General features: G+C 38.2%; 1 protein-coding gene across 4 annotated transcripts in view; it reads left to right on the top strand.

The window, feature by feature from the left end:
* Phtf2 (putative homeodomain transcription factor 2) overlaps positions 1-19,089 on the top strand; it is a 114,290-nt gene that overhangs the window by 49,332 nt on the left and 45,869 nt on the right. For all 4 annotated transcript variants that reach the window (XM_028855129.1, XM_028855131.2, XM_028855130.2 and 1 more), the window contains exon 3: positions 13,114-13,170. In XM_028855129.1, the coding sequence (XP_028710962.1) occupies positions 13,114-13,170 (57 nt within the window). The remainder of the gene's footprint in view (positions 1-13,113; positions 13,171-19,089) is intronic.

Genomic DNA, 19,089 nt, shown 5'->3' with positions numbered 1-19,089 from the left:
TCTGCTATAAATTACTATTGTTACTAGCAACCCCTAGGAAAGTAGCATTTTGTAGTGGCAACACAGAAGAATGAAGTAGTCTACATGTTACCACATGGACGAGTCTCAGAACACCACACCAAGACCCAGTGCTGTAATTTCATGTCTAATAGGAATTGCAAATGAGAGGCAAATATGTGAGTTTACAGACGAGAAGTGATTAGGGTCTGTGCTGGAGGTAGAAGTAAGAAGTGGTGACGAGTGAGTTATGAGATTCTTTTTATGGTGATGAAAATGTTCAGTGATAGAATGTGGAAATGGTTGTGCAACTGTACAACTTACCAAGAACTGTTGAATTGCATACTTTAAATTATAAATAATAAATATAAATTAAATTATAAATATGGCATCTGTCTTAGCCCATTTTTTTGATTTCTACAAAATACCTATGACCAGGCAATGAATAAGGCAAAGAAGCTTATTCAGTTCACAGTTCTAGAAAGCACAGCACCAGCATCCACTCATGTGTGGTAAGGATGTCTGGCTACCTACATCACAACCTGACTGATGGGAAGATCATGGGGAAGGAGGGGAGATGTAGCAAGACGAGAGGCCAGCCTTGCTCTTTGTAATAGTGTGCTCTCCTGGGGACAGACACAGTCTAATGAGAACTAGGTTAGTCCCTTCGGAAGGCATTGTCCCTACTGATCTGATCACCTTCTCCCAGGCCCTACTTTCCGAAGGTTCCAGTACTTGGTTGCCACACTAGGGACTAAAGCTTCCAGCACATGGTGATTTGAGGTCCACATTCAAGCATAACATATGTTATGTTTCATTTAAACAGTTTCATAAAAATAGTCACAGTTCAAGTAAATTTCTTTAAATAAAATAACATGACAAGTGCTTAAATCTCTAAATACAAAAGACTACATTTTCTGGGTATTCTAGGGAAACAGAGTAAAATGGTTTCCCCAGATGTTTTGACTCTCAGTAGGCTCTCCCTCTAGATCCACAAAACTGCTTCTGGCACTCCCACCCCTGCCCCTTTTGCTGTACATAAAGGACATTGTTAGTAATCTTTATACTGGACTAGTAACTTAGATATTTATAGGCTGTGCTTTCCAAAGGATTTGAAATAATTAGACATTATATAATACAAATGATAATGAGAAAAATGTTACCATAGAGAAATTGACTGTGCTATATAAATATTTGTTATTAGTATTTAGTTAAACTACGTATACGAAAGTTGTTACAAATTAAACTTGAAAAGCTTTGCATATAGGAGACACTTGAGTTTAGTCTTTTACCTCAGTTCTGTCTAGCCTTGTATAAAACAGCAGCATGTAGCCGGGCGTTGGTGGCGCACGCCTTTAATCCCAGCACACAGGAGGCAGAGCCAGGCGGATCTCTGTGAGTTCGAGGCCAGCCTGGGCTACCAAGTGAGCTCCAGGGAAGGCGCAAAGCTACACAGAGAAACCCTGTCTCGAAAAACCAAAAAAAAAAAAAAAACAGCAGCATGTCCAACTGCAGAGATTCTGTGTAACTGGCCTCCATTAAAATAACACTTCTTGGATTGTTGGATCAGTGTTGAAATAAAATTGTGTTTGATTCCATTATCCCAGCTTCATGCTTCCTGTGACTGTGCTTGACTCTAGCAGGCAGCGCGTCCTGAGTGCTTAGCTGTGTGTACACTGCCTCAAGTTTTCCACACACTTAATCATCGCAACAGCTCTGTGAAAGAGCATGATTTTATAGTCCAGAAAACAAGTTTCCCAGAAAGCTAGCATGTCCAGTCCTGTGGTGAAAACAGGTAAGGGAGACTTCAAACCTGGTTCTCTGAGCAGCATCTGGAACCAGCTTCTGGAGTGACAACCACAGATGCCATATTCTGACTTTCCCTTACCTGGCTGTGGTTATGGAAAGTGGCAGTAAATTTGTCCTTTGTGGCTTATTCCATACTTGGACCGCTACCAAGAAGTAGCAAATGCTTAATAAATAGTAGCAGCAGTTCTTGTTTATTAATGCAATTGTGGTTATTTAAGTTTTTACAAATTCGATTCTCATTTCTTATTAGTGTATATAAGTGCAGGTGTGTTCATGTCATGGAGGACAGCTTTTGTGAGTGGGTGCTTACCTTCCACAGTCAGCCCCAAGGATGGAACTCAGATTGGTGGTCTTGCAAGGCCATCTCAGCAGCCCAACAATGATTTTAAAGTAAACATACTGCCATTTTTGCTTAGCAGCAGGGATACTTTCTCAGTACACATCCTTTTGTTAATGTTAGAGTATACCTAGATGAAATCGATGCTATAGATCAGTCATTCTGTGTGGCCTTTCAGTATAGCTGGGATGGTGAATATGAGTTGTGCGAGGCTTCTCCCAGGTAATCTGTACAACTACAGTAGACTTTGCACAAGTATTAGTCAACACTTGGGACTTACCAGGGATTGCGTGCTGTCTGTTCATAGTTGTATGTACTGTTCTTTGACACAGCTGGTAGCACAGTACGTTTGTGTGGGTCAGGATCACACAACAGCAGTGGGGGGGTGTTGCTCCAGGGTGGCTCTAAGGTCTCTAGGTGGTTAGGGGTTGTTCAGTCTCCTTGTAATCTTAAGGGTCATATATGACGTGTGGTCACAACACAGTGCTTTGTTTTACCAGATGTCAGCAGTGCATGGGAAGTGTTTTTACTTATGGGTAGGTTATGTGGATTAATGTTTAACTATGTACACAGCTCAGAGAATTTTCACTAATGTTTATGAATGCTCTTTCTTATAGTGTGGGGTAATAAAATTCATGGGTTTTGGAGATTTTTCCCCCATACATTTGCTATAAAAAGGGGGCAACAGTATTTGGTGATAAAATAAAGATAAAGTTTTTATTTGATCTTTTACTGTAATTCACTTGTTTAGACTGAAAGGATGTCATCTTTAGTTTTTCAGACCAAACTTTATTTTTTAAGTAAAGTATAGCTTTTGAAAGCTATTTTAAATAATTTAATAATTTGAACAATTTTTAATAATTTCTACTCTGATAATTGAAATAACATTTGTCAAAAATCTAAATGATTAGCAATTGAGTAGTGTTAATTTGGCTTTAAAACCTTTATTAGAAGAATTAATATGGCAGGTTTGTTAGAACTGATTGTTGTATTTTGATCCTCTGATGAAAATATATTTGAACTACTTTCTTACTATTAATCGAATACTGAATCTTTCCTGTTCCCACTTGTAGGGTCTTCACAAGTCATGATCCAAGGTTAGTTTAAATAGAAGAGTAGAAGTTAAATTATCTTTGCTCAGATGACTCCTTAGAAAAGGTTATTAACCTGGCAGTATCTTAATTAATAAACCCACTGAGAACATACTCCATGTACCAGCAGGCTGGAAAGTAAGCAGTCCTTGTAAATTATGCAGGATGGTGTGGGTTTCCGTTACAGCAATGTTCTCTTCAAAGTGGGGCCAGGAAAAAACACTGCTGTCCTGCTTCTCCTTTTCACCACACATGTGGACTGCCAACTGCTGACAACCTAGACATAGAAGGAAAGGTAGCTCTGGTTAGCCTCCATGCACTCTGTACAGCAGTTTATACAAACGTTTCTTTTGAGCTTGTAATGTGAATTTTGTTTCTGCCTGTTTGTCATACTTTTCTTTGACCTTTGTAAGGAAGAGACAACCTGCTTGGCTCAGCTGGAATTAGATGTCTGGCCTTGGGTCTCTGGGGGAGACCTCGAGTATGCAGGATCAAGTAACATGGACCTGGTGTGGGAGTCACTTTCAGAATATGCGGGACTTCAGCCCATGCGTAGTGATTGGTTGCATTTTACTGAAGAGGGAAAGAGCTAGGTCCGGAATCAACTAGGTGCATGGCTTTAAATTTAAGATTGAATTAATCACCTCCTTACCCATTAGAGTTACATATTAGTTACATAGTACATATTAGAGTTAATGTGGGATTTGAAATGACACATTGTAACTTGTGTCACTGCCTAGAGAGTGAACTGAAGGGAAAGACATCCGTGGCTACTTTTCCCTCAGGAAGCAACCATTGTGCAGAGGCAGGAAGGCTCTCTGGGCTTCCTCGGCGTGGGTGCTCTCTCAGTCCCGCTGCCCTTCTGTTGGTTCTCTCCGCTCTGCCCTCCTGTTGCTGTAGGGCCAGTGCAGTTCTTGCCTTCGTTGCCTTCTGCCCCAGGAGTCTTACCCGAATACCCGCTAGTTTCTTGTGCAAACGGCATGGCTTGGTGTTGGTTCTTCACCGTTTTTAATGTTGTGTGTGGATCTGTGTGTCCTTCTGTGGTATTTAAATTTTTGACAGTTTTGGGAAATTTCTTAGCTAAAGGTTTCTCCTGTGTATCTTACAAAAACAAACAGGCTTTATTCAGTTGAGCATCTGTAGTTGTTTCTCTACTGCTCGGCTCCTTCTACTCTCTGTACTTTATATGAAAATGTGTCTAAAACCATCCTGCTTAGACCCAGAGTGACCCGTGATTGAGAATATTAACCATGTTTTTCTCTTGATTTTTCCTAAATGTTTTATCACAATCAAAAAAGTAATACATATCTGTAATAAGATAATGGAAAATGCAGGAAGTAGAATAGAACTTGAAATCAATTTCTGATGAGCATGATAGTGAATTTCTTTAATCCTAGAAATGGGGAAACAGAGGCAGGTGAATCTCTGAGTTCAAGACTAGCTTGGTCTACATAGTGAGTTCCAGGCTATCCAAGGAGAGTCTGTCTCAAAAAACAAAGCAAAACAAAAGCAAGCAAACAAAAACCTCAAAAAACCAAAATTATACAGTTGCCCTGCTGTTAACACCGTGGCCTTTTCCAGACACATTTAGAATGTTTTATTTAAAAAATAATTCCTATTGTAATGTAATATACCAAAGTACTCTCACTTTGCTAAATGACCTTTAAAAAGTGTGTGTGTGTGTGTGTGTGTGTGTGTGTGTGTGTGTGTGTGTGTGTGTTTTACTGGGGATTAAACCCAAGGCCTTGTGCATACCAAGCAAGTACTCTACTACTGAGCTGTGTCTCCAGTACTTCTAAAACTACAGTTATTTCTTTACTAGTTCTCAAGGCAGATTTCTGTGCAGATAGAAACATTTCCAGTTACTTGGGACATCAGTGCCCTGTGTTCAGTCAGTCCCCGCTTCAGCCCTTGTCCACTCTGTCCTAGTCGGGCTGGTGGCTGCAGTCCTTCACCTTTCTCACCCTCGTGTGCCTCCGTGCGCTCTTGAACCTTGGCACCTGTGCCAGCTCAAATCACCTTTCTTCCTGACAAGCTGACAGCCCTCCCTCCAGAGTCTCCTTTCACATCCCATGGATAGGCTGTGCCTGACTCCTCCCACGTATCTGGGTTTCCACTGGATCTGGCACCCTGGGTTTATTTCCCATAACCCTGTTTCATTCAATTTGCTATAGCAGTGAATTGTCTAGGAGAAGTTCAGGGGCCAGGGGAGAGGAATCAATCAAGATTAAACACTGTGTATATCTTACGTGTATAGAAACACGTGTATTGTAAGGTATTTGATGGCGGAGGGCTTGCTTAGTTCCCCAGGGTCAGCAGTGGGATTGACACACACACACACACACACACACACACACACACACACACACACACACACACCCTGCCATCAGATACCTACCTGTCTGGTGTCAAGACGCCTTACTTTTTCAACTTTGAGTCTTCTCTTTATTTGAATATTTATTTGTCCATTATACTTTGTTCTTGGTTTCTTCAAGTTATTTAGTTTCTCTAGATGATCAAATAGGCAGTATAACATATGAACACAAAGTTTTTGCTACCGAGTTACAGATTTTTTATATTACCCACTTTCTTGAATTCTGGTTGTAATTTCTAGTTGTCCTTTTCAAACCTTTTTTATTGTATGTCATGATTAAGGATACTGGTGTAGTCTCAGTATTTAAGCCACAAATTCCCTTCATTGTTCTTATGTCTATTAAGTTCTGTTTTACTCATAAATGCTGTATTGATGTTATCACTCGCTGATAGTGTTTATTTGGTTTTGTTTTAATTATGACTGTGAATATTTTTTCCTTAGTAGTGACTCCATAGAGCCAAACTCTCCAATAATCATCTTCTTCACTATATTAAAAACTGTTCTTCAAAGTTTTTTTTTCATAACTTGAGTCAGTGTTTCACCCTATCATTGACTGGTTCTTCCTAAGTTGTAGGAATGTGGTCATGATTTGTAAATAGATTGTTTATCTGGTCTGTAGCATATAATATATACATATATATATAGAGTCTTAGGGTTAGTGCAGGGAAGGGTGTGGGTTTGGATGATGGTGGGAAGATTTTTATTGGTTTTAATTAATTTAGAACAAATGGAATTTTCAGTAGTTAATGAAGTTTTCATATCTGTTGATTATAATTTGTTTCCACCCCCTCCGTACACGCTTTGATTTTGTGTGAGTAGGCCTGCATGCTGTGTGTGTGTCGGTCAGAGGACAACTTTCGGGAGTTGGTCCCCTCCTTTCACCAGCGTTCTGGGAATTGAACTCAAGTTGGGCTTGTTTGACAAGTGCCTTTTCCTGTTGAGCTATTTTGCTGGCTGAAGAAAAAAGTCATTCTCCACACGAAAGATTTCAGGATCTTTTTAAAAAGTTTTATTTGCATTCTAGTCAACCAACTCTATTTTTCTGTAGTAATACCTTTTGTTATGATACACCTCTGGTGATGACTGATTATAAAAATAAATAATTAAGTCATAGAAGTTTACAGGATGTAGAATTAATATTTATTTCATAATTTAGAATTATTTCCACAATTAGAGTGTATTTGAATAATTACCTTCTTTCATTACCTCCTATATACTACTAGAATTATAGAGGGATATTTTAAAAAATTATAATTGAGTTGTTTTATTGGGGGAGACATATTCACTGCTACATGTTTGTTTAGTTCAGAGAACAGTTTGTGGGAGTCAGTTCTCTTTCCAGCCTGTGGGTTTCAGGGATGGAGCTCAGGTCCTCAAGCTTGGCAGCAAGCTCCTTTACAACTAAGCCCAGGAGAATATTCCTAATGATCATGTTGAAAGCTTATGTTTCTGCCTTTTATATATTTTTTTAATTTTAAAGAAATATTGAATCAAAAGAGTCAGCGATTTGCTTAAAAACAAATATGGAAATAACTACTCATTCACAAGTGAGAAGCTGCAAGAGTGTGGTTCCCCGACCACACCTTTTGGTCTGACATCATCATCATGTTTCACAATGAATCATGCCACATGATTCAACTTCTTCACCCAAGTGTCTGGCATACACACTGACTCCTTTGAGAAAGGAAGGCATAGCTCGGACATTCCTAGATTTGTCTTGAGAGGCAATTGTGAAGAACTTCGATTTTTTTTTTTTTTAGAGCTTGGGAACTTTTACTTTAGAGCTAAACATTTTTTAAAAGCTAGAATAACTAGATCCCGTTAACTCTGGGTGGAGATTTATCTGAATGTACTCAATTTTAGTGACTCTGTATCTATTAACTGTTCCCTCTTTGTACTTTACAAATGTGAATGGAAGTACTTGTAAGAAATTTAAAATGTCCACTAGGACAACATAATTTGGGGTGTTATAGCTTTCTTTAGTTTGTGTTTTAATATTTTGTTCAGACATCCATTATTTTATGTTGTAACTTTATGTTTTATTCTTAACTCCTTGATTTTCTTTTTCATTAAACTTATAGATCATTAAGGCACAACAAGCTGCATTTTAGGGACCTAGGAATTGAACTCAGGTTGTGAAAACTTGGCAATAAGCCATCTCAACAGCTTCCTCATGACATTCTTGAATTTTTCATTTGTCTTTGGGATATTCTTAACATGGATTTAACTGATACATTTTTGCAAACAAATATAAACATAATTATCTAATATTTGTCAAGAGGGTCTATATTATCTTTTTGTATAACAGTTGATATTTATGAGAATTAGAAACTAGCTTTTCAATTTCTTAAATGAGATTCAGAAAAGAGCTTAGTAGTATTAGGAAAAAAGGGTTTTAGAGTATGGTAGTTTAGTATGTCTGTTTATTAAAGAAATTAGGCAATTAAAAGTTGTAAATCTGGGCTTCCTTCTACTTTTCTTAAGTACATTTATGAACTTTTAGTCTTTTATCTAGGCACCCAATCTTTACATAGTAGACCTTTTGCAAGCTGAACGCTGTCTATTCCTTTGGATACCCCATCTGCTTATCTTCTGAATGTGGTGATCTAAGCAGTAATTCAACTCCTAAAAGAAGCTTTCAGTTTGTGTTTCAGAGACACTTTCCTAGAATTCATAAGTGGTGCCTGTTTCCCATTTCATCACCTAATTACGTTAACATTTGTATGTCCGATCCCATCATTTATTTCAAACTGTCTGTAGGAGACAGAGCTGATCTTGCAGATCCCCGAGTAGAGACAGTCTTTCTACCTGTTGGTTTTCTCTTTTTATCTCTTGCATTCTCAGTCTTCCCTCCTTTTCCTCTCTATCTTCTTCTTTTTGTGTTTTGTTTCTATTGTGTGTAGAAAGATACAAAACTTGAGAATCACAGTAGAAGGGAATTGATTTGGGAAACATGTTTCCTTTCTTAGATGATTTGTTCATATTACTTTGAAGTTCAGCAGACCTGGGTTTGAGAACTGATTTATGCAGTAGTATATGGAGTGTGGGCAAAAATACAGTGTCAGTATAAAGCAGCAAGAAAAAGTGCTGTTCTTTCCATAGGTGTTAGGGATGGTCAGTAATTTGTATCTGTGGTATATACTCACAGTGTGTGTATATGACAATATGTTAGCTGCAGATCAGTAGGTCAGGGAGTCTCAGGAATATTCATTTCAGTCTTAATCTTTTTGTTAGTATAAATTCTTTATCTCAGTTTCTTTTTCTGTATTGATTTAAGGATGTGGCTGTACCCTTGTTTTTCTTGTTTTGTTTTTGTTGATTTTCACCACTGAATAGCTCAACATTTGTTTATAAAAATAAGAGGAGAAGGAAAATAAATTAGATGAGACCATACTAGAAATTGAGAACACCAAAGAGGAATTTTGTATCTTATGGGTTGAATCTTCTCAAAGTCGATGGCTATGTATACTTCCAGGAGTGGTGATGTTCATAGGGTTAGGATTTGAGATTTGTAGAATGAGAATATAGAATTATTTTTGCTGTCACTATGGGAAGTATTGCAAGAGAGAGGATTACTAGACCTGTTGTTGAAGGCATGAAATTGTAGATGAAGGATGAAGTTGTAGAGGGCAAAATTCTTGTGTGGGCCCTGGGAGCAAAAGGCTGACAGTAGATCAGCTCTAATTAAAAAAAAAAAAAAAAGCATAGCCCAGCATACTGCATTCAGATATCTCTGGAACAATGGCAGGAGTGTTGATAAAGTTGCTTATTGTATTAGACATAAGACAAAATTATTGGTTACAAGAGTGAATTAAGATTCCAGAAGCTTTTTATAGTCATACCTATTGGAACTGCTGGTTCTCCGATAATGACATGGAGACTTACTATTAATTATGAAAGCTTGGCCAATAGCCTAGGCTTGTTTCTAACTAGCTCTTATAACTTAAATTAACCCACTTTTATTAATTTGTGTTCTACCTCATGGCTTTATTACCTCATCTCCAGAGTGCTCATCCTGCTTGCTCTATGTCTCATGGACATCTCCTCCTCCTTCCCAGTGTTCTTTCTGCCCTGAAAATCCTGCCTAGCTATTGGCCATTCAACTTTTTATTAAACCAAACCAGTGACACATCTTCACTGTGTACAAAAAGATAGAAATGAAAGGTTTTAACTCTCACATAGTAAAACTATATACAGTAAGAACAATTATCAATTATTGTCTGAATAGAATGGAAAGGTATTAAGTTTAACAAATGAAATGATATGCAGAACAATTATCAAGTAAGTATTACATTTACAATGTCCAGTCTGTTTGTATTTGGCAAATTTAGAGAAAATACTCCATTATGTATCTTCTTTCTCTCTCTCTCTTTTTTAATTTTAAAAGATTATTTACTTATTATGTATACAGAAGAGGGCGCCAGATCTCACTACAGATGGTTGTGAGCCACCATGTGGGTGCCGGGAATTGAACTCAGGACCTCTCGAAGAGCAGTCAGTGCTCTTAACCTCTGAGCCATCTCTCCAACCCTCTGTCCTCTCTTGATGAGTCCAAGGTTTTGTACCTAATTTTTCTTCTATCATAACTAAGGAAAACTGTAACTATAACTACCTAGTCTTCAGCTCCATTAAAGACCCAAGCAGGATAAAATATTACTTGAGTAAACAGGAAGTGCAGGGTAAGCTACTTCCAAAACTAAGAAATGACAGAGACATCTGGCTTGTCTGGGCAGTCACCCCAGGGTCTTCTGTAATGTTAGGGCATCTATCTTTAGCCTATATGCTTAGAATATCCGACAGACTTTTCTGTGAAGCTGGAGTTTTGAAGGACTGTCCTACCCTATCTTGGCAAAGTTTGGCAGATGCTTTCCTTTGTGTCCTGCTTGTCCAGTTTGGACAGCATACTGTCAGCAGTTGAGGCAATGGCAGTTTCTTGCCCAGTAGCTTACTTTTGTCCCAAAGGAAGCAAACTCCATATGGAGTTTCTTTGATGCCTATCATCTTCTCTAAAGTAGATTGGTGCTATCAGGCACAGATGTGTCTCATTGTCATGACAAACCTTATGTTACTGAAACATATTTCTAACTAGGTCTTATAACTTAAATTAACCCATTTCTATTAATTTACATTCTGCCTTACGGCATTATTACCTCATCTCAGAGGTGTCCATTCTGCTCACTCTGCATATCATGGCATCTCTGCTTTCTTCCCAGCATTCTCTCTGCCCTCAAAATCCTGCCTAGCTATTGACTGTTCAGCTTTTTATTAAACCAGTCCAAGTAACACATCTTCACAGTGTATAAAAAGATTATTCCACAATAGCTTTTATAATGTGGAAGTAATGTATTCCCTCATGAAACATTGCTTGTGATATGTGGTTGGGCATCTCTAGAACCATCCAATAGTTCCTTACTGATGTTTGAGAAACAAAGCCTTATTTCGATTTATATTTGTCTGATCCAAATCCCAGCACTGGAAGCATTGAGGAGGAAGCAAAGGGAAACAGTGAAGAAGGAGATGAGATTATAAAATCAAAACCACTTAAGTTTTTCTTAGTTGAAGATGTGCTTCCTGAGTAAGATTCCTGTTCTATCCTCATCAATGTTGCATTGAATTGTTTTTAGGTTTTGTATGACATCAGAACAGTGACACAGCTGATGTCTCCCTGAGTTTTGATGGACAGCTGTAGTTGAACTTGACCTTATCATTTAATTTTTATACAGCAGAAATACAAAAAGAAACAGCTATCAAGTTTGTTGTCTTCTAGATGTTTCTGTGTCGCTAGTAAAACAGAAACCAAGAAGCCTGTTTTGTTGTTGTTGTTGTTGACTGTTCAGCTCTGCAAGTTGTTCCTGATTCGTGGTTCTAAGACTCTATACAGCATTGTATTATAGTAGAAACTGCTATTTCTCTCCCCATCAATGTGAATAAAAGTTTCTCCTGTAAATAACCCATTTCATCCTAGTAATTTGTAATAGGAAATCCCCCACCCGTCCTTTTCTTAGGGTTTCTGTTGTTTTTACAGAGTATCTCAAGAAGCCACCCACTTTTATATACTGCTTTATACAGAGTTTCTTCTACTTCCTGTTCTGCAGAACCTGTGGTTATTTGGTGGTGTCTTAAGTTATGCTGAGTAGTGAATACATTTGCATAGGCATTGGCTTTATTTTCTCTCATTTTAGGGTTGTGGAAAAGTTATTTCCATGTCTGTGCACTTGAATCACCTTGAAGCAAAACAGTGTTCTCTAAAAAAGAACTTAGGCATTCTTTTGCATATGAAAACAACATTTAGAAAACAGTTATTTAAAAATATTACTATGCAACTCTCTAATAGTTTGGGTTACTGTTTCAACAAAATGTTTGATGTATTGGAATGATTATGCTATTTTATTTTATGTGAAAGGGTGTTTTGCGTACATGTATGACTGTCTTTGTTAGGGTTGCTATTATGTGAAGAGACACCATGACCAGGGCACTCTTACAAAGGAAAACATTTAATTGAGGTGGCAGCTTACAGTTCAGAGGTTCAGTCCATTGTGATGGTGGGGAGCATGGCAGCTGGGAGTATGACGGTGTGCAGGCAGACGTGGTGCTGGAGAATTCTACGTCTTCATCCAAAGGTAACAGGAAGTGAACTGTCTCACTTGGCATGACTTGAGCATCTATGAGACCTCAAAGCCCTACTCCGAGGAGACACACTTCCTCCAGTAAGGCCACAGCTCTCAATAGTACCACTCTCTTGGGGACCATTTTCTTTTAAAGCACCACAGTGACCAATTTAAGGTCTTTGTCTTTTTCTTTTGTTAGATACAGGGAATTAAGTGGAAACTAAAGACAAGATTTAAGCAAGGAACTTGAGTAAGAACACTGAAGAATGGCTGGTCATTATGCCCTGGGCAAAGTGGGGCTCGCAGAACTTTCCAGTCTAATAATAACAGACAAGGAGCTGTGTTTGGTTCACCCATTCACCAGTGTATTTACTGATTTAAATTTTAAACCATGTGTGTTGGTTCACATCTGTAGTCTCACAACTCAGGATGCCAAGGTTTGCTGTGAATTTGAGGCCAGTTAGGCTACAGAGTGAAACCCAGTCTCAAAAAGAAACAACTTTGTGACCTGCGTGTTTATGAATTTGTCATTTGGAAGATTTTTTTTTTATTGACTATACTAGCACTGTGGTAGTTCATTTATTTAAACTGAAGGACTCCCTTTGGGGCACGGTTTTTAAATTTCAGTATTACCTTAGATGGATTTTTGAACCTCATACCCATATTTCTGATCTAGTAATTCTACTGTGAACCTGGAAGTTTCCATTCTCTTAACAAATTGCGAAGATGATGCTAGTACTGGTCATTCTCCAAGCAGCTCGTTGAGAACCACTGGAACACAGCATTGATCTCTGACATCGTGACAGAGCCAGTGTGTGTTCAGTGAGCACCCTGGGACTTTGAAGAGCTGGCGTCTCAATGCCCGTTTAACACAGTGCTGTCTGTCTGTCTTCATAGATTGGAGCCTACGATCAACAAATATGGGAAAAGTCTGTTGAACAAAGAGAAATCAAGGTAACAACTTCTGTTCCTTTTGTGTATTCTGAACAATTTTATGAATTGTCAGTCACTTTGCCGTTTCTTTATTTTTACCATGTTAGTTAATATTTATTTTATCTGCACTTTTAAGAGAGAAACCTATGATTTCAGTCTTATCATTTAACTTTTTGTTTTCCTTTTTAGCATATTCCATCGTTTTGAGTTTAATTTCTAGTGATTTCTTGTTGCCAGCTTTCCCCCTTTCACTTGTCACCTTGTACTTCTAGTCTGCTTTTCCTCCCTTTGATGCTGTCATTACTCCGTACAGTTTATTAAACTGGTAAGTGTTCCAGGACGTTGACCCTGAGCGACACTGTGCACACGCTGCCTTACCTGATAGAGGTCTGCTGCTGGTGCTGCTAACAGAGTGCCTGGGCTGCAGCAAGAGCGGCCGCATTGTAAAAGGGCTTTAGGACATAGAATATTAATTCAAATGCTTTTATGGCAGGCATTTTCCTCTTGGACATGTGACTACTTGTGTTATTCTGTTTGAATATTCTCATAGACTATCTTGCTAGCATGAAAAAAAAACAGTTTTAAAACTAAATTCGTTGTTTCTCAGCATTCTTTGTTTGATAATAAAATTTATATATTTTTCATTTGCTAAGATACTAATCAGTATGTTTTTGCATGAGCTGAATTTAATTTGAGACTAGAGAATGTTACTATAATTACTTGCCATTTTCTGTTTAATTTGGAAATATTTATATTAGGTTAAAAACAGTCCATAGTTACTTAAAAATCTCCTCAAAAGATTTGTTGCTGTTCAGACTATCATCTATGAAAGAGGAGATCATTTTTCCATACTTAATGATTTATTTAGCAAAGATCTGGCATATTTTAAAAATAGGATTAAAGGTCACAAGGACAGAAAGATAAATAAGCTCTAGCTTTTTTGGCCAGGTATTTTATTGTAAATGAGATAAAAATCCATGAAGAGATAGGCACATGTATGTGTTCAGTCTCTATAGGGTAAAGTAGAAGAAAGATGTGCGAGGAGGTTAGGAGAATTTCATAGGCAAAACATCTTGTGAGAGGAGTTTGACATGTTCTGGAGGTCAAAGGGAAGACATCTCAGACAGATGAAGGGCATATGAAAATACTCAGGAAGGGAGTGAGGGAGGAGGCCGAGTAGGGAACCCTTGAGATTTGCTTGGCAGATGGTTGAGGAAGTGGTGGAGGTGGCCCCCAGTGAAGCTGGAAAGACGAATGTGTTCATGCGTGAAGGGGTTTGAAAACTAACCCAGGGACCTAGCCATGACTCTATAACAGTTGGGAGGACATTGAAGGGTTTGAAGCAGAAAATTAAAATTATATTTTTATAAATTCCTTAAGACAGTGATAAATATGACAGAAAATATTGGAAGAGAGATTTAAAATTGTTTTAGAAATAGCCAGGTAGTTCTTGGGAGTCCTTAGTATATAACATTTGTGTATGTATAGGCATGTATGTGTATGTTGTATATAATAAGTATTATGTGTACATAAATTGAGTATTGTACATATATAGAGTATAAATAAATAGATTTTCATTGAATTATCAAAGAAAATGACCAAGAACAGAACATTGAGAAATGCCACTATTTAATGAGTATGTGAAGAAGAAAGGAAAAATGGGAGTTCCATTAGCAGGCAGTCTGGTGAGGTGTCAAGAGCTCCAAGTGAAGGGGCCGTAGAGATGGTGATTAGCGGTGGTAAGCTGCTCTTCTTCCAGAGGGCTCTAGTTTGATTCCCAGCACACTCCAGTTCCAGGGGATTCAGCACCGTCTTCTGGTTTCCATGGGCATTGCATGTACAAAATACATAGACTTACATGCAGGAGAAACACCCATATATACAAAATTAAAATCAATGTTAAACAAAAAAGAAGAGAAAGAGGAGGAAGAGGAAAAGGGAGAAGAAGATGTAGAATAGGCAAATGAATAAGGAGTTACAGAGCTGTGTCGTTCCTCAGTCTGGGAATAGGGATGTTTAAAAAAAAAGTGCTGAGAAGGTTGAAGGAAAATAGAACCCTGTTGCACACTGCTGTGACAATGTCAATTAGTATGGCCAGTACAGAAAACAATCCAGCTATTCTATGCTTGGTTATAAATCCAGAGGAAATAAAGTCAGTATACCAAGGAAATATCCAAATCTACATTCTTAATACTGCACTCTTCACAGTAGCTAGAAAATGGAAATCTAAGTCTCCAACAGTTAGTGATGGCTCACCTGTACAGTGGAATAGTTATTCAGCCATAAGACAGAATTACATCTTATAACTTGTAACCATATTAATTGAATTAGAGCTAGCTTTAGTTACTGTCCTCTTGCTGTGATGAAAAATCATGACCAAGGAAACTTAGAAAAGGAATCATTTAATTGGGGCCTTTTTTATTTTTACAGTTTCACAGGGTTAGTCCATGATCTTCATGGCAGGGAACTGGAGCAGTAACTGAGAGCTTATATCCTGATCTGATGGCAGGAGAGAGAGAGAGAGAGAGAGAGAGAGAGAGAGAGAGAGAGAGAGGGAGGGAGGGAGGGAGGGAGGGAGGGAGGGAGGGGGGAGGGAGGGGAGGGAGGGAGGGAGGGAGGGAGGGAGGGAGGGAGAGAGAGAGGAGAGAGAGAGAGAGGAGAGAGGAGAGAATGTGAATGAGAATGAATGAAATATATTGCAAGAATCTGCTTCAGTGAGAGAGGAAGAGAGGAGACTGGGTGTAGTTTGGGCCTTTCAAACCTAAAAGCTCACCCTATTGACATCCCTTCTCCAACAAGGCCGAATCTACTTCAACAAATCACATCTCCTAATCCTTCCCAAACAGTTTCACTAACGGGGACCAAACATTCAAACGTGAGCCAATAGGGTCATTCTCCTAGAGAACTCTCACTAGAGACCTCATTGTGTTAAGTGAAATAGGCCAGCTACAGAAAGACAAGAACTGCACAGGTTCATCACACGTGAGCCTAAAATGTTGATTACTGGAGATTGAAAGTACAATGGACAGGGAAAGACAAGGAAAATAAACGGAAGTTCAGGAGTGTTACTGCACACTATCTTGACTGTAAATAACAGCAATGTATGGTGCCTTCTAAAATCCCTTCTAGGTGAAAGGATTTGAATATTCCCATCATTAATAAATGACCAGCTTGTGAGGAGACAGATATATTTACAATGATTTAAACATTATGCAATGCAGGCATCAGACTATGTACAGTTTGTATGATCACAAACAAAAATCCATTACAACAAAAGTTAATAGAGGATTTTTTTCTCTCTCAATATCTAACAGGCTTTTGAAATCTCAACAAAAAGTTTATGAAGTCATTTATAGAAGAATCTAAAGGTCTGGAAATGAAACTGGTATTAGTGTCTTTGATAGAATATAAATGTGTATTTCTATACACAAGAAGTCTAGATTACCGAACAGAAGCATGCTGTAATCTAAAATGTTATTTGGTTTTTAATCTCATTATCTACATACTTGGAGCTTAAAGAAAATACAAAAATTTCTGCTACCAAAGTCGTTGCATTGTGGGAATATATTGTCAGTTTCATACTAAAGAATGCCTTTGATTCTTGAGGATTAAGTTACGTGTGTACTCCTTTGTACTTTTTCATTGTTCGTGAATAAGGATTTCATCCTGCTTTTTCCAAAAAGCTAGTTTCCTGCCTGCTCTCCTTACCCAGTCTCTCCCATGCCAGGCAGGCACTCCTAACACCGAGCACCACAGTTACGGTTAGTAAGCAAAGCCATGTTAGTTTATATACAGGTGGTTTAATCCAAATCAATTTTAAACTTTCCATTTTATAATGTCCACTTAATTAAACTCATGTTTTATGAATACTCATACCTTGCTGATAGTATCTTTCATTTTTGTGACTAAAATTATTAATCCTTTGGTGAAAGTTTTTTGATTTTAAAAAAACCCTTTACATCTTCTTACAGGGTACCTTAAAGTGGATTTTATTTATTTTTATTTTTGAGATGTGGTCTCACTGTGTATGCCTGGCTGCCTTTATAACTCACTATGTAGACCAGGCTGGCATCAAACTCACAGAAATCCCCCTGCCTCATTTCCCAAGTGTTGGGATTAAAAGTGTGCCACCACATAAGCTCAAGGTGGATTATTTATTGAAACTGGCAGTTGTGTGGTGGCTCTACAATATAATTCAAGATCAGATCATGAGATATAAGCCAGGAGGTGACTCACACATCTATAAGAATAGGAACGACCCTATGGGAAAAAGACAACTTTCTGTCTCTAATAAGAACTTTTAGTTCTTAAATGATACTGATAAAAATTGTAGGTGTACAACAGTAATGGTGCTTCAGACTGACAGTAAGATTGTTGTCAGATTGGTAAATAATTATAAAAGAAGGGGTGAAAATTTGTAACATCAGAGTTTTTTTTACTAATAAAGGTATCTATATAAAATTTGTATAAATTAAGCTAGTGCTTTATTATTGAAATTATATTAATGTGCAGTTTAAGGATCACTGTTCCGGTTTGGAAAATGTTGAGAATATGTATAATCTGTTAACTGTTCTATGGTAACACTAAAATGAAAATGAATGGATGTTTGTTATTATTTTGGCACTTTCTAGAGAGTCATGAAGACTGAATGTTTGAATACTGAATGATTGCTGCTAGTGGGTGTTAGGGGCCCCTGGTCACAACACTGTTAGTTAGCTGGCCAGCGCACACTGTTGTGTACGCTTCTCTTAAAGGCACTACTTATTTAGCTGATCATGGGGCTCCTGCAGTCACAGCCCTGGGATTACTGAGGACAGGAGGATCAAGAATTTAAGGTCAGCTTTGGTTTTGTAGCAAATCAGGGCAGCCTGGGTACATGGGAACCTGTTGAAAAATGAACTCACAGACAGATACTCTAGTAATGGATGTCACCAGTTTCCTTAGGAGAAGAATAACTTTATGAGCATGTGCTACCTGACTCATTTTCTCTGAAGGCACAGCACAGCCTGCACAACACTGAAACCTTGTGCTTGGTTCATTTTGCACAACAGAATTGACAACAAACACAAAAATGAACAATACTAAGCAGTCTGCCAGGGGGACAGTTGTTTATAGCAATGAGTACTGAGACAAGAAGGCAGGATGCTGCTTTGTGTTGGGAATATGTGTTAGGTAACATAAAAAAACTTGTGGAGTTTTTGTTTTTGCTTGTTGTTATTGCCACTTTGCACATGTCAAATGAGGGCAAAAACAGAGAATATATATTTTAGAGCATAAATAACGAATGCATTTGCAATTACGAAACTTGAAAACATAAGGATCAACTGTATGAAAATACTGTTATTCTGTTGTTAACACAGAACCTATCTTTCTGTGTTTTGCTCTGTATCTCTGAGTAGCTTACAACCTGAAATGGACTGACCATGGGAAGGGGTCAAAGGCTAATTGTTGCATCTTGACTCAGGGTGTATGTTGGTTTTAGACATGTCAGCTAACTGACTTACACTGTTCTCTTGCTTGTTGTGTTTGCAAACCGTCCCTAACCTTCAGGGCCATTGTCACCTGCTGGGGTCAAAGGACGACTGCACAGTCGCTCTTAATCGAACCCTTGTGTCATCTCTCAGCTCTTGTTCCCAAGGACTTTAGTTTAAGCTTATCCAGTTCTTAACTTAGTGTGATTTATTTTCCCACACTTCCGTTTTCCCCACTGATTTTTACCTCCAACCCCATTCCGCGGTGATAGCAGAAATTTGGTGTTAATTAAGATCCGGTAATTTCAATTTTAAATTAATTCAATTTAGGACAGCTGTTTTCCTGCCCACTGTTCTTGGTCATAGTGTTTAGAGTTCTGAGGTAATGAGGTGACATTGTGGTCTGAGGGATGGCTGGCAGTCTTGAGATATACACCATCCACTTGGGGGTTCTGCTGGTGTCACCCTA

The sequence above is a fragment of the Peromyscus leucopus genome, chromosome 3 (assembly GCF_004664715.2).
Source record: "Peromyscus leucopus breed LL Stock chromosome 3, UCI_PerLeu_2.1, whole genome shotgun sequence".
Taxonomy (NCBI): Eukaryota; Metazoa; Chordata; class Mammalia; order Rodentia; family Cricetidae; genus Peromyscus; species Peromyscus leucopus.
The sequence above is the reverse complement of the archived record's forward strand: the minus strand, read 5'-3'. Positions and strand labels throughout refer to the sequence as shown.